At 60.9% G+C, this 23,623-nt stretch overlaps 1 protein-coding gene across 8 annotated transcripts in view; it reads right to left on the reverse strand.

Annotated features, from left to right (window-relative positions):
* The window catches only part of LOC117644179 (uncharacterized protein CG43867), a 68,057-nt gene extending 47,135 nt beyond the window's left edge, over positions 1 to 20,922 (reverse strand). For 7 of the 8 annotated variants that reach the window (XM_034383459.1, XM_034383460.1, XM_034383466.1 and 4 more), the window contains exons 1-2: positions 20,735 to 20,922; positions 13,160 to 13,405 (exon numbers count right to left, since the gene is read on the reverse strand). In XM_034383459.1, the coding sequence (XP_034239350.1) occupies positions 13,160 to 13,231 (72 nt within the window). In that variant the 5' untranslated portion in view covers positions 13,232 to 13,405; positions 20,735 to 20,922. Of the gene's footprint in view, positions 1 to 13,159; positions 13,406 to 20,497; positions 20,704 to 20,734 lie in introns of those variants that run through there. The other variant, XM_034383457.1, reaches the window with a different exon arrangement.
* Between the last annotated feature and the right edge of the window lie 2,701 nt (positions 20,923 to 23,623).

Consider the following 23,623-nt stretch of genomic DNA (forward strand, 5'->3'; position numbering starts at 1 on the left):
TCCCTCGCTCGCTCGTTAGAGCGTCGTGAGATCAAGACCAACCGACTATTCTTCAAGTCACACCAACTATATTTCAGTGCACACTGTTTTTCGAGTCACGTAGACTGTTTTTTCAGTTCAAACTATTTTTCAACTCACAGACCTGGAGTTAAAAGGTCGCGACCCACTAACCTACACCGTAAGGGACACACACAGAGCTTCCTTGTCTGGCCTGACGCCTGCACTGCCACGGCTCCACCCCCCGTCGTCGTGTCGCCTGCACCTCAAGACGGGCCACCGTAATTTGAAAAGTGGGCGACACGGCGACACTCTGAGGACGCACTCCCACGGCCGTGTTCCGGCACGCCCCCTACCAGTGTGTCAACAACGCCCGGCGACATTCGTTTCCGCATTCACACATTTGGCGCGCAAATTCAGACAAACGCACTGCGGAGAGGGGAAGCAAGCGACGAGGTGCTTGATTCCGAGGGTCGGTCTCGTCGCTCTGTCTCTCTCGCACTCATGGGGCGTCCCGTACAGGTGCGACAGAGACAGAGCGACGAAAACGACTCTCGGAATCAGTCTGCTGAAGCCATAGAGCCTCGACCGCGGCCCTCCACAAGGGGTACCACAAGGTCAATGCCAGGACCCGCGTCTTGGCGCGCTCCTCCGCCCTCCGGAACCGCCAAAGTCAACGGCAGTATTTCCCCGCGAGGCAGGGCCGGCAGGGCAGACCAGGACGCCGGCCCAACTGCCGGTCCCCGCGGCGCGAGTGCCGTTACACTGTTACACGAGCCTTCCCGCCTTCGTCCTGCCACCGGCCGAGCCGCGGCCGAGCGTTCCCCGGCGGGTAACTAGTCCCCGCTCTCGCTCGCCAGCACACTGAGAGTCGCTCCGTCTCTCTCGCACGTCTACGGGACGCGACATGAGTGCGAGAGGGGCAGAGCGACGAAAGCGACTCTCGGAATCAGTCTGCAGACCGCCGCGGCCGGCTCAGGACTCGACGGGGACCTGGGAAGGGGAGAGCGGAGACGAACGAAGAGCTGCAAAAAAGGGATCCGGATCGGAGACGGACAGCAAGACAGCGCACTCCCTGACCTTACCCATAAGCCCTGCGCGTGCTGGGACTGGACGAGCAGGGCGGCCAGGGCGAGAGGACCCCAGCTGCACTGCAACTCCAGGGTGTCCGCCTCCAGCCGGCCTCGCCCGGCCGCGTCCAGAGGGGTCAGTCCGACTGGAACGCGCCGTCGTTGGAGAACCCGACCGAGTCCAGGTGCCCCGAGCTCCTCGACGTGCCTGCCTCCTTTCACTACTTCCATCGTCCCCCGTCGGCCGAGGTTCATCGCCATGTCACACACACACACACACACACGCGCGCGCGCGCGACAAAATTGGCATGCTCGGTCGTCGAGTAAAACCGAAGCACTCGAGTGCACCGCGCCGTGGTGGCCAGCGAGGCATTGTGTTCGCGGGCCGCCACCTCGCCGATGAGACCAATTAAAGCGCGCGACGCGCCGCTCCGATTTTCTGTTCACGATGACAGTTTTTCTACGTCTCTCTCGCACTCGTGGAGCGTCCCCTGAGAGTGCGCGAGAGTGACAGAGCGACAACGAACTGTTGGGAAAGAAGTGTGCCGCTGGTGGTGGTGATCCAGCAGAGCTATATTGAATCCGAACGTCATTTTCGTCTCTCTCTCTCTCTCTCTCTCGCACTCGGGGGGCGTTCCGTAAGGGTGCGAGAGAGACAGAGCGTCCATCTGCAGCCGGCCTTGCGCCTTGCGGCCGGCCGGCCAGACGGACCGGGGGCGTCGCAGGCGTTGCAAGCGGCGCGGCGCGCCTTGACCTAGCCAGCGCGTGGGCGCGCCTTGTAGGGACAGAGGCCGGACGAGGCGGGGGGAGGGGGAAGCAGAGAGAGGGAGAGAGAGAGAGAGAGAGAGAGAGAGAGAGAGAGAGAGAGAGAGAGAGAGAGAGAGAGAGAAAGAGAGAGAGAGAGAGAGAGAGAGAGAGAGAGAGAGAGAGAGAGAGAGAGAGAGAGAGAGAGAGAGAGAGAGAGAGAGGATAAAAAGGAAAAGCAAGTGAGCAGCGGAACGCGAGCAGAGGACCTCAATAACCTCTCCGCTGCCGCTGCCATGCCGCTCGCCAAAGTTGCTCCTCTCCTTCTGCAAATGGACGCCGTTTTCCCCGGCAAGCTCCACGCCGCTCCGCGTACTCGCCGCGCGCGCGTCAAGTTTATGACGCGGCGGGAATTTGAAGCAAACTCTTGCACGGCCGGCACGGCCAACGGCACGGCAGGGGGATGCAACTCGAGAAGTACTTGGCGGAGTGCGTCGAACACGCGGCCACCTCCGAAAACGAAAACTCGGAGGGCGCGATCCGGGTTTCGAACCGCTGACCTCGCCGGCCGGCCGACGCACCTGTCGCAAGGCAAGCGCAGCGCGGGCAAGGCAGACGTGGGCGGCGAAGAGCAGCTGCCCGCTGCAGCCTAGGAACGGTCGGCTGCCAATGTCGACAGGGCTGTCAAACGCAATCGCACACAAAAGAACCACCTACATGTCGAAAGACTTCAACCACCGTTAGAAAATGACAAGATGAATTTCTCGCGCACCGTTTCCTCCCGCCTTTACCAAGCCAACGGTGTTTGAGGGAAGTCCCGCTACAGACCGCATCCCATTTTCTGGGGAGGACCCAATCACAATGGGACACACTTGCGGGTCACGACGGCGACGCGAAATGCTATACAGGTGCGAGAGCGCGAAGCCTCTGCGGCGGCGGCGGGGTTCTACTGCGCGCCTCGGCACGAGCGGAAGGGCGGGGCGGGGCGGGGCGGGGCGAGTTGCAGCAGGACGTGACACCGACGTGACAACAGGCTAATCACGGCGTGTCGTGTCGCTGCGAACGAGGCGTGATTCGTGATTGCGTTGTCATCGACGACGTCACGACGCCGACAGCCGGACACCCGGACCGGAAGCCGCCGGCGGACGGACGGACGGAAAGACAGACAGGCAGACAGACAGACAGACAGACAGACAGACAGACAGACAGAGAGGCAGACAGACAGAGAGGCAGAGAGGCAGACAGACAGGCAGACAGACAGACAGACAGACAGACAGAGAGGCAGAGAGGCAGAGAGGCAGACAGACAGGCAGACAGACAGACAGACAGACAGACAGACAGGGGCAGCAGCGTTTCCCACGCCTCGGTCGACGCCCCGTGACGACGCCCCGAAAAAACAATATTCACGGTATTTGGATAAAATAACAACGAGGACTGTTGATAACTGGACAGGAGGAGAGGGCCACTCTGTTAAAAAGAATTTTCGGGGAATCTATCTAGTGTCTGCTTCAGGCATGATATTCGGAAGAAAATCGACCGGATGTTAAGACGGTCCGATGAAACATATTTTTAGCAGAGGAGGCATCGATTCCCGTTGTCAGGAGGTGAGATTGCGGTGCTAACTGCCTCCATCCTACGCCCAGGCACGCGTAGTCACGCGCGACCGGCCGCCTTGCCTCCGAACGCGAGAACGCCTTTCAAATGAGGAAATGACATAATTGCAGCGGCTGCGGTGTTTATTCGATAATAGTGCGAAGGCACGCCGAGGACACGCAGGACGAGGGCGGGTAAGTTTAGCGGAGACAGACGGACGGACAGATAGACAGACAGACCTACAAACGGCGTTCATCTTCTACTAACACATCCGGAGCTCCCAGACGTTCACCTCGCTACCCTCCACGGACCAGCCAGCGCGGCAGGCAGCCAGACAGCGAGGTGTATACATTTCCCGCGTTGCAGCGAGAGCACCTCCGCGAGGAAAGTCATTTTCCACGCGCGTTTCCGCGCTGAAACGTCGGACGTTTGACAGCCGCGCGCCACCCAGGCGGCCCAGGCAGGCGGGCAGGCCGCTGCCCCGGAAAACGAGTGCAAGGTCGAGAAAAATGTTCGCCCTGACAGGCAAGTTATTGCGCGTGGTGTCTAGAGACGAGGCGCGCTAGGAGGAAGCCGGGGACGGGGAGAAGGGGGGGGGGGAGGGGGGGGGTGAAGGGCAAGGGCCAGGAGGACTAGGGGGAGGGGGCAGGGGGGCAGATGGGTTAGATAGGATGAGCCAGGCCGATGCATTAGGCCAACGCGGACGCGTGTTCCCAGCGGGGCAAAGCGGATAATGCGAGACCGTGGCCCTGCACGGCCCTACGCCCCACGGCCCTTCACCCCCCCCCCCCTTTCTGTTTCCACTCGGAACGTGTGTGTCCGTGCTAGCGTCGTGGCGGCACAGAGCCTCCGTACGCTCGGATGGAGCTCAGTCTGCAAACATTTGCGCAAGCCCAGCCGATGTAGCAGGAAGAGAGGATGGCGAGGGGGATTTGGGGGGGGGGCAGCATGAGGCGCGCTCACATTAGCTGGGCGTTCCATATAAAGTGCAATGAGAGGCCCCGGAAGGCGTGCGGAGGCCAAGGAAGGACGAGGCGGCCCGGGCAGGTAGGGCTAAACGACTATTGCACTTGGCGCAGGTCCAACGAGATTGCAGACGCCCCGGCCGCCGCATCCCCAAACTGTCGCGGGGTCAACAACACACACACGCACACATACACACACACACACACACACACGAGACGTCTGCGTGACAAGCTCTCCAGGCCCCCAAAGGGCCTTGCTCTTGCCGCCTCCTCCACGTCCTCGACGTCCTCGACGTCCTCGACGTCCACGGCGTCGCGGGGAGCAGCACTTTTAATTCACGCACTTCGCAGGGGAATAAAGGTCGTCGTTTCGACCCAAAGTATCACTCACACACACACACACACAAACACGCGCCATTTTTGTCGTGTGGGTGGAATTGCACACGGGCAAGCACTACATGCGCACTTACTTACCTACGCACGCTCACACTTACGCACACACACACAAGCGCGCGGCTCGCATAGTCGCGGCAGTGCCCCACAAAGTTGAACGTGAAAGGGGGAGCCAAGACTGCTGACAAGAAAGAGTTTGCGCGCGGCGGGGGCGCTGTGGGTAGCGGAGTCACCAGGGCTGCCTTTGTCCAAACGGGTACCGTATAAAGCCAGTACATTACTACTGCACGGCGCGCGGGGGCGGGGACACTGTTAAAAAAAATATGAAAATTCAGACTGATTTCGTCTTACTTGGTGGTCTGAATCGTAAATTCATAAAATGGTACGAATATTAAGACTAAAGGTCTAAAAAGTGTTACCTGTTGTCTGAAATTTGAATTTAGACTAGCAAGTCTGAATATTTAAAGCAATGGCTATCAAGTTTTGTACATTGTCGTCCGAAAACTAAATTCATACTTGTGAAGTCGGAAAACTGGTGAAAAAACGCCGTCCACTTTCTACATTTTTCGGCTTTCTCAAAAATTTTATCAATACTACTGTTGTATTTCAAATAATATTTACGTTTAGTGTCGTAAGAGCAAACAGAATGTTTAAGAGCTCCGAAATGGATACTTATTGCTCTATCCGCTAGGCGGCGCTAGTGTCGCATGGTTGATCTTTCGGAGCTAAAATTGCCTCTTGAAGGCGAAAGTGGGTGAATATTTTGTTACAAACTTATTCCAAATGATTGTCTGAAAGGGCATGAGCGCACCAAAGCAAGATTGATGTTAATATGTGCAATGTAAGCTAAATAACAGAGAATACAATTTCCCTCTCGCGCATGGCCACGGGTCGACGCGTGGTTGGGCTAAGGCCGCTCACCCTCGGACTTCGGCAGTCTCCATTAGACTCTCCACTACCTCGGGAAGGAGATGGCCGCTACCGTCTACCTTATTTTTGCCTCGAGACGATCCGCAGAGCGTCTACTACAAACTAACGGCAAAAGTTAGCCGATTTGGGCTCCACTATATAAAAGGCATTTATTGGTGCGACTGTTTATGTTCTTCGTACAATTTAGTCTGATAAAACGGACCGACTGGTATCATTTTTCATACAACAAATTGATCTGAAAATTCAGACTAACGTCGTCTGAAAATTTAAGACCTCGAAGTATGAAAATTTTGGTATGAAAATTCAGACTGAATGTAAGTAAATCGACTTCTTACAAAAAATTATGAATTTTCAGTAATTTTTTTTAACAGTGAGGGGAGGGGAAGGGGGCGCACTGGAGGTAGTTGCGAGTGGAAGTGGTTCGCACTGTTCGTCGAACCAAAAGTTCCTCCCGTGCCTGCGCAACAGTGAAAAGGGACACCGGACGAAATTTCAGGAGGGTCGAGGACCAGACTGAAAAATCGGCTGGGCTAACGAACTGTCTTGCAGGGTGCGGGCGATGGCCACCGGAGCGCGGCGCGGGGGTCAGCGGTCTACCAGGGCTCGAGGTGGCAAGGCCGGGGAAGGGTGTCCGTGGCAGGGCTTCCTGGAACACTGAACCCACGTCACACACACACACGCAGAGAAAGGGAGCAATTTCAAAGACGCAGCAAAGCTCCACGTTCCACGGGGACCGACGGCGGCGACCTGATGCAACTGTTTTCGCTGACGCTGCACGCTGCGCGCCCCAAGCCAGAATCGAGTGCACGGCGCACAGTGGGCCAGAAGACCGGTGGAGGCGGTCAAAATCCCGGACGCGTTTGGAGCTCCAGAGTCGCTAAACAGGACTGCGAACGCGTGACCCCAACGCGACGACTACGCCACTGTAGAACCCGCCTAGCAGTGCAGGCGCATTGAATGGGCCCGGTGGAATGATAGCGTGGAATGCACTTCATTCTATTTTGAGGAGCGCGGGTTAGCGCGGGGCGCCCGCCGTCTGCGTGTGTGGGTGCTGTAGGCCACGAGCTAGGCGCACACGCACGCACGCACGCACACACACACACACGACACACAAACACACACAAGCACACACACACACGCACGCACGCACACATTCACATGCGTACATACGCACAGGGCCCCTCGATGGCGTATACGCAGCTAGTTAGCTGATTGTACAGTTAGTACAGGAACTTATGCATGATGAGGCAGACGCGGAAGCGGCAGGCTGTTAGTGGTAATGCCCCACCTGCGGTCACACACACACACGCACACACACACACACAGTGTCCTTCCAGCCCACGACGACGTCGCCACGCATCGCAGTATAAGGCGCTGCCTACTCGATTTCCATACAAAGTGACGGGGGACTCGTTGTTCTTCGGCAACGCCCCGCCCCGCCCCGCCCCGCCGGACAGCGGGCAGGACCCCGAAAGGCAGGCGGGCGGCAGGTGCAGCCGGTGAAGCCGTAAGAAATAAAATGAAACACGAAACGCGACGACGAGTGAGATAACAGCTCGGACTGCAGCCCGGCCGGATCCCCGTTGGGCCGAATGCCTGTGAATGACGCGCCGCGCCACCACGTCATCTCAATCACATCGCGCAGCCGAGTGTCGCTCTGTCTCTCTCGCACTCGTGGGGCGTCCCGTACAGGTGCGAGAGAGACAGAGAAAGGACTCCACGGGCCGCGAGCACGGCGTGTCCGCGGCGTGGCGTCCGCTTCCGATTGAAAAATAAAAGCTCTTTACGCGGCGTGCGCGTGTCTGCCTGTCCGTCTGCTCGTCCGCGTTTTGTTTGCACGCTGCTACCCCACTCGTCAGGCGCAGGGAAGGTCCATCACAGTGTGCAACCTGACTGCAGCGGCGCGGAGCGGCGCGCGGCGCCATGCATACCAAAGGAGCACACTTTGCTTTGTTTGGACGCGATGCAGTCCGCGCTGCAGTGCGGCGCCCTTCGTGACGTCACCGCGCCGTCCGCCCGGCGCGCCGTCTCTCTCGCACTCACGGGCCGTTCCGCGGGGTGCGAGTGAGCACCGCAGGAAGCGTTCATCTGTGGGCACTGCACTGTTAAGTGGCGCTTCCTCTTATTCGGTTTCCCTTTCTCACGCGGCGCGGCTCCCCTTTCGTCGACCGCCCGGACGGCGGGGCGCACAGTGGGCCGACGCGAGACCTCAAAACGCGTCTGGAAATTTGGCCGCCTCCACCAGTCTTCCGGCCCACTGTGGGACGGGCCCAACCGCCCGTGGTCGGCGGTGGCGGACGGCGGCGGTCCTGAAAGGGACAAGCAGGCGGCAGCCGAGGGTCGGCATCCTCACCGAGATAACCTCACCGCCATCCAGATACCACCGCGATCACCGCCACCGCGTCCAAGCCACGACCAACTTCCGCGGCACCGGAGAGGAGAGGGGGAGGGGGGCTTTGTAGAAGAGATGTGTGTGTGTGTGTGTGTGTGTGTGTGTGATGGGCACACACTAGTTACGGCTGCTTCCAGCGCGCCGTCCTCTGCATTTACGGTTCGCTTCGGATGCGCGGGGCCACATCACGTAATCGGCGCCGAACCACGCACGCATGCATTCTCTCTCTCTCTCTCTCTCTCTCTCTCTGGGATTAAGGCCCCGCGACGCTCTACGCTGCGCGAGGCTACGCGAGGCCGGCCCTCTCCACGCTGCTGCAGCAGGGCCAGTTTTAGGCGCGGCATGTAGTCATCAGATAAGACCCCCCGGCGGCCCGGCCCAGCCCGCCCCGCATCGCCCGCCCCGCCGCCATGACCTTCGGACCCGCACACACTCACACTCACACACACACACTCACACACACACACACACACACACCCACACACACACACACACACACACACACACACACACCAATTATTCACTATTTATAACGCGGGCACACGCGGGTAAAAACACAATCATGAGCGGCCAGTTTAGCCGGTCGCTCTGGCCGATGCAGGCCGATGCAGGCCTAGGCAGGCATTGACCGGCCGAGCCGCTCACTCCGTGCCTCCACAGTGGAGTCCACACACAGGCCGCCCGGCCGCCCGGCTGGGGCACAGTGTGGTTCGGGTTCCCCCGGCTCGGCTCGGCTCTCTGCCCCGGCCATCGGCCACGGCGCGGCGGGTAGGACGACGGCCAGCACACTGATTCCGAGAGTCGTTTTCGTCGCTCCGTCTCTCTCGCACTCGTGGGGCGTCTCGTATGGGCGCGAGAGAGACGGAGCGACGAAAACGACTCTCGGAATCAGTCTGCTGGCCGCGATAGGCCCCGGACAGTACAATAGAGGCTCTTGTCATGTGCACCGCCACGTGCACCCATCCGTCCCGCGTCCAGCATTGACGCGCGCACACACGCACACACACAGCACGTACGCATAAAGGACATACACCACCCGAGTGTGGACCACACGTACATTTCCATGCGCCGTGTGGCAGAGGTGTTTAGCGCTGGCCCTCGCGTCACACACACACACACACACATGCTCACGCACACACGCACACAATAGGGCGGGGGGAAGGGCCGCGTGTTTGGAATACTGAGGGGCGACCGGCGGCGACCCCGTATACCACACACACACACACACACACACACTGGCGCTCACTCACAGCAGGCGCACACATGCACAGAGTCATCAACATTACATCATGATCGTTGAGTCAATCAGCCCCGTCGATGAGTGTGTGCATAACATATGGCGAGTGAGGGAGCATCGCACCACGCTGCCATCATCGCCCGCCGACATCATCACGACTGTATAGTAGTATATCACCGATTTTCGATATTTCGTCATTTTCGCTGCGTCTGCGCGGACATCGTCCAACCAAACCGCATACTCCGCCGAGCGGGCTGCTTACATTCGCGACCACGAATCACCTGCCCACGCCGAAGACGCGCCGCCCGAGCGCCTTGTGTGTGTGTGTGTGTGTGTGTGTGTGCCTGCGCGCGCGCGCGTGCGAGTGTGGGTGTGGCGATCGCATCGTGCGCCTTTACGTACAGCCTTTCACCTTCACGCCGCGACACACCGGCGACACGCGTGGGCTGCTGCTCGCAGTCACGTGACTTGTGACACGACACGCGCGTGTCGCTGTATGCCCGTCCGTGTCTGCCGCGTCTTTGTGTGTGTGTGTGTCTGTTTGCGGTCACATTCGTTAAGCGCGCGCGCACGCATACGTACACCAACACCAACGCACGCGCACACACCCAACACAAACACACACACACACTCGGTGACGAGCGTTGTGTTATGCAGCCGGAATGGCAGCAAAAACGCGCCCGGTAACGCGCACCCGCGACACACACACACGTGAGGGTGGGAAAATTTGATATCACGCCGACGGTGTGGGCCTTCTCAGCCTTCCGACGGGTTTAGCGTTACGCCGGATGCGCCGGGGTGGCCGAGGTGGGCGCCGGAAGTCGTGGCCTCGAGGTCCCCGACGACGGCGTCCACGGCGGCGGGGGTGGCGGCGAGCGGGGCGAGGCCAGAGCAGCGTGCCCGGCCGCCCCTAGGTGCCATCCCCAGACAAGGGCGGGAAATAAGAAAAGGGAGGCAAGGGCGCACTTCCGGCCTGGAGCTCCGGGGCCCCGGGGCTTGGCATGGAACCCGGAAGCGATGAATGGCGGCCACAAAAAGTGCAGAATGAAAACGCGTGCCAAACGGCCTTCCACGCCGCCCCCGCCCGCTGCAGCGCGCAGCCCGCCGTGCCGTGGTACCTGTCTGCGACGGGGCGGGGCGGGGCGGGGCGGGGCGGGGTGCGGCGGGATCACCCTGTACTACACAATGGAATGGCCCATCTCGCGACGAACGGCGCCACTCCAATAGCACCGCCGCCGCGGAGCACCGCGCGGGGCGTCCACCTTTGACCCCGCCGACCGCCCCGCCCCGCCCCGCCCCGCCCCGCCCCGCCCCGCCCAGGTTCGGCCCCAACCTCGTCAAAGTTACAGAGGAACCCTTGCCAAAAGGAAGCGGGGAGTCAGCGGAACGCGGCGCCCCCGGGCGGGCAAGGCCCTGGCCGCCCTGGCCGCCCCCACGGCCCCCGGGGAAGCCCGGAAGGCAAACGACCGGAAGTAGAGTAGCCGGGGCTGCTGGTGCGGCTGGAGCGGCGGCGGCCCACGGCCTCAGACAAGGTAGCAGGGACTGACTTGGCGTCGCGCCAGCGAAGCCGCCAGGCCAAGCCGCCAGGCCCACCAGGGCAGCAAAGTTAAGCCAAGCCGCCCACCCCATTCGCCATTCCCATCGGATTAAGGTCCCTCCGGTGACCCAGTGGAGTTAGTTACCATAGCGCGCTGTATCACCGCGCAGCCCGAGCTGTCAGCCGCCGTCTTTAGGTCAAAACGTCGTGCTGCCAAGCAGGCAGCCAGGCAGCAGCGCACACTATGTAAATGATTGGTTCAATCCCGAGCGCGGAGTACGCGGCGCGGCGGGCGGGGACCCTCGCGCTTTACTGCTCAAGGGAACGGGCCCAAGGTAAGAGGCTGGCCAAGGTCGCGTCGAGTGGATCGGACGGCATGGCAGTGTGGTGGCACGGCGGCGGCAGGCCCGGTAGGCCGGCGGCAGCGCCACGGCAGCGCCGCCTACAAGATGTCCCGCCCGGTTTGGCAACGCTGGAGAGAGTGGGTTGAAGCGCGGGGCCCGGCGGGGCCGGGCGGGGCCCGGCGAGCGGCAAAGGAGCAAGCCCGATCAGATTGCGAGGAAAACGGGCGCCGTGTCGGAAATTTAAAGATACAAGCTTCGATTGATCAGTCATTCATCGCTCATGCTGCGCTTGGCTCGACACCACGTGTGGGTTCACTTTGTGCACACCACGCGTCATGCGGCATGTACTGAACTTAAGCAGACTACTGTACAAAGTATGTCCCAGGATATTTTTTAGTGTATGAGGACAAGCACCCACTATTTTGTGTGAAATCATTTTACTATCTCATCTGCTGCCATCAACACTACCCCTCCTGCGTCCTGAGGATGTGTATTCGTATCGATGCCAGTGGCTGATTTCACACGGAATTTCGATTTCGAGAAGTTGGTTTCGAGATCGAGATGGCGTGTCCCTTCCCGGCGCTGGCCGCCAGGACGACCTACAAGTTGAGTTCCCGCGCCAAGTGTCACATTTCCCCTCCTCCGGTGAAACTGGGACGCCAAGTGTACAGCGAAATTCCCCTCCCCCGGTAAACTTTCGCCTTAAATGTCGCTAACAATCGGAAAAGCGCGGCCAGGATAACAAGGAGAAAGAAAGGCACAAAACTAAACTAATTTTCTAAACTGATCCCGGGCAAAACCCCTATCGCGGCCCCCGCCCCCTTTTTTCAGCGAGCTACTTGTGAAGACGTGAGGATCCCGTGTGACTCTCGCAAAGAGAACGAGAAAGAGGGAGAGAGACACGGCGAGGAGGGCGCAGGAGGCAGGGAGGGAGAGAGTGAGAGAGAGCAGGGGAGATCAATGTCTCAAATAAATAAAAAGGCCGCTCCCGCTCCACCCCTTCTAAAGCCAACCCATATCCGGGCCCCTTCGCCCCGTGCCTCCGCGTCCCACTCCCCCAGTGGCCTGGCCATGGCCTGCTGAAGCTCGACGAGGGACTAGCCCTTGCAAAACAACTGGGCGGCCGCAGCGCGTCTTCGGGTCTTTAAAGGCCCCAGAAAAAGCCACGACCATCTTTTCCCTTTTCTTGCACTCGTCTTCTTCAGAGGGTTTTGGCCCCGTGTGCTCGATATTTTTTGGCAACACGGAGAGCGTTGTGCGTTTCAACCAAGACAGTTGCTCAACAAAAATAAGATCCAACTAAAAACGTACAAGTCACTGACATCAAAATTGATAAAAATTAAAGTTGACCTAGGTAAAAATTCTCGGGAATTACGAAAAACGCAGATTTTGCGTCGTTCGACAAACAGAACGAGATCTCTTAAAATTTTGGCGGGATGCAGTGAGAGATCTCGCGAGAATAACGAGATGCAATAAAATTGTTCATTCAATTTAATCCGAGTGTTTTCAAACCTATAATCGATCGATGAGGTGGTTCAGATTCTATTTTGACAGTGTAGTCCAGGGCGAGGCATTGTCTGCCCGCCGGGACGCAATAGCCGCTAGGCAACCCGCAGCACGGCGGCGTGCCCGGCTGTTGAGGCAGACCCTGCAAGGACTGATTCCGGGAGTCGTTTTCGTCGCTCTGTCTCTCTCGCACCTAGAGGGAACGCCCCATGAGTGCGAGAGAGACAGAGCGACGACTGTCGGCTCGGTTGGAAACACGACAACGGCGCATAATGACCGCGGGCCGAGTCAAGATGGGGGGGACGGCCCATGGGCCTGGCCGGCCTGACCGCCGGGACTGCGAACTTGTTGCCGAAGGTGTTGGCCTACACTGTCCTGGACACTGTCCCGGGCACAGCCTCGGCCCAACAGAACGCCCGCGGCACTCCAAAATAGAAGCGAAGATGTTTACCTTGTTGAGCAGCTCGTCCAGGGACTCCATGTCGGCGGTGGTGTAGTTGTTGTTGCTGCCCGGCTGCACCATGAAGGTGGCGTTGGTGGCGGCGGGCTGCGCTGGCCGGCCCGGCCCCAAGGGGTGGCTGGCGGCGGAGCGACCCACCGCCTCCGTGGTGCTGATGGTGAACACCTTGGCTAGCGCCGCGCTATGCGCGGCATTACTCTCTCACAAATTCAGAGACCGGCTTGCCGGTCAGGGGGGCTGCAACAGGAGACACCAAGTCAGACGGGGCCGTCTGCTTCGTGGCCAGCTCCGTGTGCAGTCTGTGCCGGGCCGTCAAGCCGCCAACCCCAGCAGCGAGTTGCCTAGTTTAATAATCCCACAATCAGAGCCCCGCTTCCCGCCGGCCCCTTTTCTCGCAGACAACCCCTCCCCCCCCCCCCTCTCTCCCTCTCTCAGGGTTTTGTGCGGTCATCCCGGCCCGGGGCCCTCCGGCAAAAACCAGAGCCCCACCCCGCGGCCTGCCCCCCCTGCCGCCAGCTAATAGCGCCCTAACGAGGCTCCGTGCCCCGACGAGCCCCGATTCAGACCAGTTGTGTCGCCGCTCTGTCTCTCTCGCTCCGCGACGGGCCGGCCCGCCAGTGCGAGAGGGACACGGCGAGGGACTGGGCCTGCAGCCTGGGCGAGAAGGGTCTTCAGGGCGGCCACAGCGCGCGCCATCAGCTGACGCATTAAATTCGGACAAGACAAAAACGTCTCGCGGTGGTGCATGACGAAGGAGGACGGCCAGCCTTGCCGCCCCACCTGCCGCCCGTCCATGGCGTGCCAGTGGGTGGCAGGGGCGTGCCAGTGGCGTGCCAGTGGCGTGCCGCCGGAAGTCTCCTAGGCGTGGCCATATTTGCTCAAGCAGCACATGAGGCATGCTGTCTGCCCAGCAGGGCGGCGTCGCCGTCGTCAAGGGCGTCCTCGAGGATGCACGCCCACACGCAGCTCGCCGCCACACCGCGAGGCACCGCCAGGGCACCGCGGGGCAAAGGATGCAGCGGCTCCCCTTCTTAAATTTAAACCGGCGTCGCCAAGGGCCTGCCGCCTCCACTTCACCGCCTTCCTTCCTCCACGGCCCGACGCAGCGTGCACCGCGCCGTGCATTTCCTGCGCCTTCTAAATACGGCACTGCCACTGCCGCGCCGCGTTGGCAGTGCCCCTCCCAGAGTACCTTGGGCCAGCCAGCAGGCTCATTCCGAGAGTCGTTCTCGTCGCTCTGCCTCTCTCGCACTCGTGGGGCGTTTGGGTGCGAGGGAGGCAGAGCGACGAAGACGCCTCTCGGCATCCGTCTGCAGAGGCGGCGGCGCCGAGATGACGTCCGGTCCACTCGAAACGGAACGACTGTGCGTCTGGGGAGTTTTCAGCCGTCAGTTCGGAAGGAAAGCCGGGAAAGCGACGTGAGGCGCGCTGCACTGTTAACGAGACGCGCCCCGGGACGGTTCCACACTGCTAGGGAAACCCGTTCCACGCGGAGCCGGCGGTCATAGGTGGTCGGAAGGCACAGGCAACGTCGGCGCGTTGGTCGTAAACAATTCCGTTTATTTTTCCGGCCGGCGACACAGCACTCGTCTCCGGCCTGCCGGCTGATTCACGTTTACGACCGTTATCACATCGCCGGGGAGGAACATTCAGCCACAATGAATCACAAGCGTGTGTGTGTGTGGACACCGCGGCGACCCTCGCCTCGCGGACACCTCGCGGACGCGCTCAACAAGTCCACCATTCTGGACGGAGCCTCGGGAAGCCGGCGGGTCCATCCCAGTCCATCCCACTCGACGCGGCCTCGCGGCCCTCGCGGCCACCTTTGACCCGGACAGCCGAATCCCGCGGTGCAGCCTTCCGGGTCGTTGGCACCGATTCACGGAAAGGTCGTTACAGACTGAGAGTCGTTTTCGTCGCTCTGTCTCTCTCGCCACCTGCACAGGGCGCCCCCATGAGTGCGAGAGAGACAGAGCGACTCTCGGAATCAGTCCTGCAGCCCACGGCCGCGGCGAAGCGGCAGGCGAAACCGAGCCAAACGTTTCCAACATTTTATATTAAATGCACTCGACTCGCGTGACGGCGAACGAACGAACGAACGCAGCCGTCATTTCGCGAGGGCAGCGGGGAAAGGAGCGTATCTTCTGCGGTTTCCCCCAAGCAGGCACACTGTTGCGAGGGCGCGCCGCACTCCAGCCGAGACTCCAGCGTCCTGCCGATAGCGTCGATGGCCCCCGCGCACGCGACGGCCGTGTTCGCAGGACGCCACTATTCGCAGCGTGAGTCCAGCAGTGCTGTCTCTGTCGCACTCTCTTCGGACCGCCCCCTGAGTGCGAGAGAGCAGCAATGCTCGGGCTGCTGAAGTACGGGCGTCCGCCATGGCGCGCCAATACCACGACCACGCCTCGGTCGGCCGCGGCCCACGCGGCAGCCGGAAAGACGCGTCACCACTACAAAGGTGGCGAAGAGAGAGACAACGAGAGCGGCCAAGAGCGGGACAAGAGAGCCAAATCTCCCCGGCGGCGCTGACTTCATTTTCTTGCCAGAGAATCAGCTCGACTTAAGTCCCGCCGGCCTCGGCCGGCCTGGTGGCCTCGTCCACAGCCTTCTTCATTCCGTCTAGGAGGCGGCCGTCAAAGGCAGAGGCCGGGGCGCTGGTCGCCTCCAAAGGGCTCTGTCTCCGTCGCACTCGCGCCGCGCCCCGTAAGGGTGCGAGGGAGAAACGAGCCGTCGGCATCAGGGACCCCGCCCGGGGCGAGGACTGGCGACAAAGAGGGAGGAAGGCCACACAGGGAACATTAAGCACAGGCCAGCCTTGGCTCTTGGCTCAAGCCTTGGCTAAAGCCGGGCCTTTGAAGCGGCCAGGGCTCGTAAATGCACACAACAAACAGCACACGCCCACGCACGCGGGGACGCGGGGCGCCGCTCCAGAGGCCACACCGCCACACCGTTAACCTGGATCCGCCACCCGCCGCGCAAGGATTGAGCCGGGGAAATGGACGGGCCGGGGAGTGTCCTCGGCGTCCTCCCTCAGGCAGGTCACCGTCGACGAGGAGGCCGCGGCCGCGGACGGGGAAGGGCGGCGTAAAAGGGGGGCCGGGCGTTTGGTGACATAAAATCGTGTCCGTCGACTCGCGCCGCCCCTTCGGGGCACGAAAACCCGAGCCGTGGGCCCATCGGGCCCCCCCCGGGGCGGGACGGGCCCAAAAAGGGGTGGAAGGCCACGGCGGGCGTTCCGGCCCCACCGGGGCTCGACCTTTGGTACATGACAGGGTTTTAACGGCCAGGCTCTCAATGAAAAAAGCCCGCCCACGCCCCGCCGCCGCCCGGCCCCGCCACACGCCGGCCGCAGCCCCGTCAAGGTTCCGGAAATGACGGGGCTTCCTCCCCTCCCCGGCAGGCAACCCCAGGGGCCGCGGCCGCGGACAGGGCAAAGGGGTCCCCCGGAATATGGCATCATTGTGCCATTACGTGAGGTGGGACGACCCCCCAAATCTCCTGCCGGGCCGCGCCCGGGTTGGGCTGCAGTGCAGACAGTAGCTACTGGGTCCTCTCTCTTACCTCCCCCACTCGTCGGCCCCCCACAGCGGCCAGGAAGGGTGGGGCCCGGCCCAAAAACCCTCTGGCTGAAGGCCACCCCCAAAACGGGGGTCTTCTGGCTACTGTGGGGCATCTCTGCAGGGAGCGGGGAGCGAGGCGACGAGGCGCTCTTGGGGATCCGCCGGCAGGGTCGCCGACGGCCGTCCGTCGGCTGGGAGGGATAGATGCGGGTCAGGCCCCAGGCCGCGGCCCCAGGCCCGCGGCGAGACCGCGGCGAGGCGGCGGCGCGCGGAGCGGCGAGTCCGCGGCCAGCCTGGCAGTGTCGTTGACCCCGCGGCACCGCCGGCCGGCCAGCCAGCCAGCCAGCCAGCCAGCCAGCCAGGCACTACTCGGAGTGCATCGCCACGCGGTGCCTACTATGCAAATAAAAATGACGCCCATTCAAAGGCCGCCACTCCACTACTAGTGGTCACTGTTGACTCCTCGACGGCGGGCCGACGGCGGCCTCGGCAGCGGGCAGGACGGGCGGCGGAAACAACGGCGACAAAAAGCAGTGAAACTTGGCGGCGGCGCGCTGCACTGTCATCAGAAAGGCGGCTGGCTTTGAGGGAATGGGAAGCTCATCGCGCGATGCCCGCCACTTTCACCGTCCGCCGGCCCTGCCTGGGCACCGCGGGCTTAATGTCGGCCGAGCCCAAAGCCCCGGGGAAAGGCGCGGTGGCCTATGGCAGGGCCCAACTGCTGTCTCTCTCGCACTCGCGGGGCGTGCCATTACGGAGCGAGAGAGACAGAGCGACCGTCAGACCCCGAAGAGGAGACAAGGACGTCAGGCACTTCCACGTGGACGGCCACCACTTTTGGAGAAAAGTACTATACAGTACAGTACATGCGAGGCAGCCTCTTCACAGTGGGCCAGAAGACCGGTGGAGGTGGCCAAACACTCCAAACGCGTTTTGAGCGCCAGAGTCGCTAGACAGGACTCGAACCGAACGTGTGACCCCACCAATGGATTCCTCGTTCGGAGAGCAATCCATTGGTGGGGTCACAAGTTCGGTTCGAGACTTCATTTTGTGACTCTGGAGCTCAAAACGCGTCCAATTTTCACCGCCTCCACCGGTTTTCTGGCCCACTGTGGTCCCCTCGAACATGATGACAAGGACGTCCACGTGACTGGCCACCACTTTTGAGAAAAGTGCCATACAGTGTGGCAGCCAATTCCGGCCGCCGAGCTCCAAGTTCCAAGGCCCCTCGCGACCTACACCGAGGCTCCGGCGAGCTGTTCTCACGTGTATGATTCGCTGACACACGAGCAGGCAGATCGGCTGGCGGCTCGGCTCGGCACGGCGAGTGACAGCCCATCGCGTTCCCACACTACGCCACTCACCGAAGGCGGGATTAAAACTTTTCTAGGCACGGCCTGCCTGCCTCCCTCCAAAGCTTTATATATAACCTTATCGTCTCCCCTCCATAACCGGCGCGGGAATTTTCAACAACGAGAACAACCAGAGATCCACAGCTTAAGTCCGCACCGCCGCGCGGGACCGAACTTGTACAAGCATGACGCCAAACTCGGAGGACTTATCCACGCACGATTCAAAGGTTTTTCTCAAACACTGGGGAGGCTGTCTCGAAGTGGCGCCGCCGGACGAGAGAGAGAGAGAGAGAGAGAGAGAGAGAGAGAGAGAGAGAGAGAGAGAGAGAGAGAGAGAGAGAGAGAGAGAGAGAGAGAGAGAGAGAGAAGGGACGTAACTCGCAAGCTGATCTCATTCAATCCCCCAACTTTACAAACCCAGAGTCGCGCGCCGCGGCTGGGGCGGGCAGGGGGCTGCGGGGGCCCGGCGGGGCGGGGCGGGGGCTTTGTGATGTGGCGAGGGAAGTGGAAGGGTTTAGAAGGGAGCCTGCAGTGCCTGGCAAAGCGGTAGGCCTCGGTCGACGTGTCGGACACAAAGCCGAGGGACAATCGACAGAATTCGGCACCGCAGAGCGATCGGCAGCGCGCGCAGGGCGAGCGAAAGGATTATCGGAGCTTCGACACCAACGCTGAGCGCGACAGTGCGGTGGCGCGGTAGCGCCCGCGGCCGGAGTCTCGCTCGAGTTTAGGAAGGCCTAGTTTAAGGCTATCTGCCCCAAGATAAACCCAAGATTGAAACTGAGGGGCGTCGGGGAGAGAGAGAGGGGGGGCAGCATCGCCCCTTGTATCAGTTCGGAGGTCAAGTCACCCGGCAGACACTTCCATCAGACGACACGAAACAACGGCACGCCATGCGTGTGCGTGTGTGTGTGTCTCCTTATCTATGTAGGTTGGGCCGGGCGGGGGTGCACTCGGCACTCCGTGTGGGGTGGGTGGGGCCCCCCCACGCCGAGACACCATAGGGACACCAGGGACGCCGACAAGAAGGCACCGGGCGACTCTCGCCCTTGATACGGCGACCCACCGAGCGTTATCACGAATTCCTCGGATTCTTTTCTTTTGGCCGCCCTTTCGACCAATTATGAATCGCTTCAGATAAATCAAGACGCGAATTTTCGCGCGCTGCGGCGCTGCCTCCGCTGCCCCCCCCCCTTCCCCAGCGCGCCACCTGACGCAACAGAGAGCCAGGTCCAGTCTGGAGCACAGCAGCCGAGCAGAGCGGTTCAGATGGATCGTTTGGCCGCTCTGTCGCACTCACGGGGCGTCCCGTAGGGGAGCGAGCGAGACAGAGCGACGAAGGGACCCTTCGGAGTCGAGCCGTCCACACGTACTCGAGGGGCACGGCCGAGCAGGCTGGCCAGGACACGCCAGGACACGCCGCGCAATCTGCCGCCACCACCCAGAGCCAGGACTCAGGACTCAGGGCCGAGTTCGAAGTTCGATCCGGCCGACGACGAGGACGCCGAGTGCTGCACGGTGAAGACCGATGGCGGCGGCCCAAATTCTAGACGCGTTTTGAGCTCCAGAGTCGCTCAACAGGACTCGAACTAAGCGTGTGACCCCACCAATGGATTCCTCGTTCGCAGAGCAAGCCATTGGTGGGGTCACACGTCCGGTTCGAGTCCTGATTAGCTACTCTGGAGCTCAAAAAGCGTCTAGAATTTTGGCCGCATCCACCGGTCGTCGGGCCCACTGTGCTGGAGGCTCGCTGGAGGCTCGCTGGAGGACGACGAGTCCCGACCGGTTGACACCCAGTGCGGTGGCCGGCCGGACCAGATGCCCGGCAAAATACACCCCTCGGGCCTCGAGCCTGGGGCCCCGTCGCCCGGCGTGGCCAAGATCGTCATGGCCCCGGCGGGATGGTACGAGCACCAGGCCGCGCAGGTGCGGTGGCGGCGTGGCGGCGCGTAGCGAGCTGCAGCGGCGGGGCGGGGCGGGGCGGGGCGGGGCGTGGTGGGGCGTAGCGTTGCGGTCGCGCGGGTACCAACAGTCTGCCGATGGCCGGTGCGCCGCGCCGCCAGGCCGCCAGCCGCCACCATGTTGTTGACCTGCAGTGCAGCCTCAGTGCAGTGCTGCGCCGCTACGCGCCGCCACCGCCACTCTAACGCGGCGAGCTCTTAAACCCAAACGTTTCCCAGGGTAAACAAAAGGGACGTTTTCTCAGCGGACACACGCGGATCCGTGCCAATTAGCTGTCCACCGGCGGGCGCGCCGCGCCGCGACTCCGCCGGCCGGGAGGACTACGGAATGGAAATGGGCCTTAATGGGCATAAAGTGCCATGGACAGGGAACTCGGAGTTTTTCCCACAGCGCCGACAAATATTTATGTCGTAACGAAAGGCGGTGGCGCGAAAACCAGTCTGGCCGGTGGTATTTACCTGCGTAAATGACGCATATCCCGACTCAATGAAAACACTGGCAGAAAAGCTGCCGCTTCGCACCGGTTTTCCACTCGCAGCCTTCCCCGATTGCGATCCCACGGGAAGGCAGGCGGCGGTCGAATCACTAACAACACACTGCTGGGGCGTTTTCGGCACGGCACACCACACTGCTTGCTGCTCGTCACAGAGCTGGCCACTTGACACCGTCCAGGGAATGACCAAGTAAACACTGACCCTACGCCGCACATGAGTGGGCCGACGAGGCGTATCCTAGATCCACAAAGCACCGACACACAAACACACACACACAGAGACACTCGCGCGCGGCGCAGGGCGTCACAGCACGCGGTGCGCTACGATAGCTCGCGACGGCCGCGGCGACAGCGGGGAGGCACTCGGAGTACGTCCGTGCCCGGTCGCATCTCGTCCCTCACTGCCCCACTCACTCCGTCCGCGCTCCGCGCTCCGCCGCTCCGCCCGCCGCTCGCTCGCTCCGATCCGAGCCGCGACGCTCCAGCCGAGCCGAGCCGAGCCGAGCCGAGCCGAGTCCAGCCCGAGCGCAGAAGCCGAAGCGCCCCGCGCCAAGCGCTGAGTACAGTCGCCTCCTCGCTGTGTGTGTCGTGTCGTGGCGGAGCGCGGCGGCGGCGGCCCCCCGGCTGCCCCGTTCCCTGCGCTCCGTTCGCCCTGTCTCCCTCCCAGTTGCATGCGCCGTCCGACCGACAGACAGTCCATACAACTTAAAGCAGCCGCCACCGTGTCTTTTCATCGAACACTCCTCCTCGCTCCTCGTTCCTACTCGTTCCCGGCCCTCGGCGCCCTCGGCTCCCTGCGTGTCGCGCCGTCATTCAAATTTGGCGCGCTTTTTCCTCCTCGACGCTCCGAGCCTTCTGCACGCGAAACAAAAACGACACGAGACGGGACGACGCTCACGGCTAACCACTGAATTCGCAATTAGAGCAATTTAGTCGTGATAATGAGCCGTCATCAGGGGGGTTGGGAGGGGGAAGGGGGACACGACAAGCAGACGACGCGACGGCCGCCACAGAGCAATTAGGCAGCCAGGCCAGGCCTACCAATCAGACGTCGCAGCTGCAATCCCCGGCCAGGCCACCATGGCACAGCTGCAGACTGCAGCTGCCTGATTTCGGTCCGCCTATTGTCGAAACGGCAGCGACATGCAGTGCAGCCGCTTTGATTTGAGGATCGCCAGGAGGGACCAACAACACTGCGTCAGCAACCAGCAGAACAGTCATCGGTGGAGGAGAGACTAGGAAGCCCGTTGTTGACACTGCGTTCGTTCCGATGACTAGTGATGTTGCTATGAATTTTGTTGCTATAAGATCAATGAAATTTTATGTAGAAGACGGAGGGTAATTTTGTTTGTATCGTACTAAGACATCATTCTTTAGAAAAATACATGCCAGAAATGAGATGAAAAGGGTAAACTTGCGTTGATTGGCCGTGACGTGAACCCTGGATGCGTCCCCCAGGCCTCCAGGACGAGGTTATTAAGTAAGCGCAATGGAAGTCGGCCTTTGTGTGTTGAGTTGCCTACCCTGCCGTTGGCGGGCGCTTTCGCCGCGCGAGCCCGGGGAGCCGAGCCGCTCGACACGGTCGACTGCCCACCGTTCCGGACAAGCTTTGTTCTAGCGCGGATAAGCCAGTCGGGTTTAAAAGTGAGTGGTACACATTCAACCAAAATAAGTCTCAACTCCCAAAAAATGTCAATTAATCGGATTGACCTCCTAAAAGGTAGGTTTTTGTCCTTAAAGTAAACCCCTGTCAAATGGTCCCGGCGGGTTTTAATTTGATGATGAAGTGGAATTCACAGTCTTTAAGGTGCAAACTTTAATCGATTCGCTTAGAATTGTTGACGTTACTAATTAATTACTGTATGAAATCTCGACACTAAAAGTTAGTCCTTTCGCCACTGAACGAGCTTTTTGCTAGTCTCATTCGTTTTGGGCTTATCGGTTTCTAGCAGTGTGCCTCCTCAGCAGAGAGAGGCGCAGAAGACGCGACGTCGACTTTGCCTGCAGAAGGCCGTCCGGGCCCCAAAAGCCTCCACCGCGCGGCGCGTGGACACGGCAACAGCCACACGCGGCACACCGCACACCCTTCACTCCTTCATCAACAACTCCAGCGCCGTGCCGTGTGCCGTTAGCGAGTTCGGGCTGCCTCAAATAATTTATCGCCCAGTGGCACGAGGGAAAGGGGAGGGGTGGTGTGAGAAAAGTTGCACGCCCCTCCCTCGAGGCCGGGTTACCTCGCCGTTGCATGCCACTGTTCTCGCGTCCTCGTCACTCGCACTGGCAGTGGCACTGGCAGTGGCACTGCCCCCCGCGCCGCCATGCCGAGTGCGAGAAGGATGCCGCTAGCGCGCTTATCGCGTCCGAACGCCGAATGCTCTAATTGACCTCGTCCACGGCCGGCACGGCCAGCAGCGCCGCCATTTCCTCTGCAGGGCGCGGCGGCACTTACACTGAAAGAAGGTCAATTGACTATACGCTGAAATAAAGTTCATTTCCCTAGACAAGAGCTCAATCGACTTGGCTGAGAAAAAGATAATTTTTTTCTGAGTCACAATGTTCAATCGACTTGGCTTCAGTTCATTTCCTCAGTCAAAAGCTCAATCGAATGAGCTGAATTGAAATTTCCTGAGTATTTTTGCCGACAAAGTAAAGTTCTGTTCAGTGCGTTAGTCGTTTTTCCTTGCCTACCATTTATTTGACAGTGCACTGCCTAGTCATATTGACTGACGCAGGTGACCTGCTGAAGCGAGCGTCCCACCAGGGTGGCGGCCTCGGTGGCGGTGTAACCCGGGTGGAGCCGTGACACCCCGTCTCTTTTTGTTCTGGATTCTGGTTTGGGATTCACGGTGGGGCCGTGGGACGTGGGGGGGGGGGGTGAGCGGGAGGTACTCGGGGGGCTGGCTGTGCCCCGGAGCGACGGGAGGTACCCAGGGGTGGGCGAAGGCGGAGGGAGGCGGTCCTCAGGGCCGAGACGTCGAGACGTTGGGCGGTACTAGAGCTAGTCAGCGAATTCCGAAGCGTGTCGCGCTGAGCTCGGCCCGGTGCGCCCTACCCCTCAAGGTCACCGCCTTTTTCCTCTCTCTCTTTTTAT

Source organism: Thrips palmi, unplaced genomic scaffold, assembly GCF_012932325.1.
Source record: "Thrips palmi isolate BJ-2018 unplaced genomic scaffold, TpBJ-2018v1 HiC_scaffold_17, whole genome shotgun sequence".
Classification (NCBI taxonomy): domain Eukaryota; kingdom Metazoa; phylum Arthropoda; class Insecta; order Thysanoptera; family Thripidae; genus Thrips; species Thrips palmi.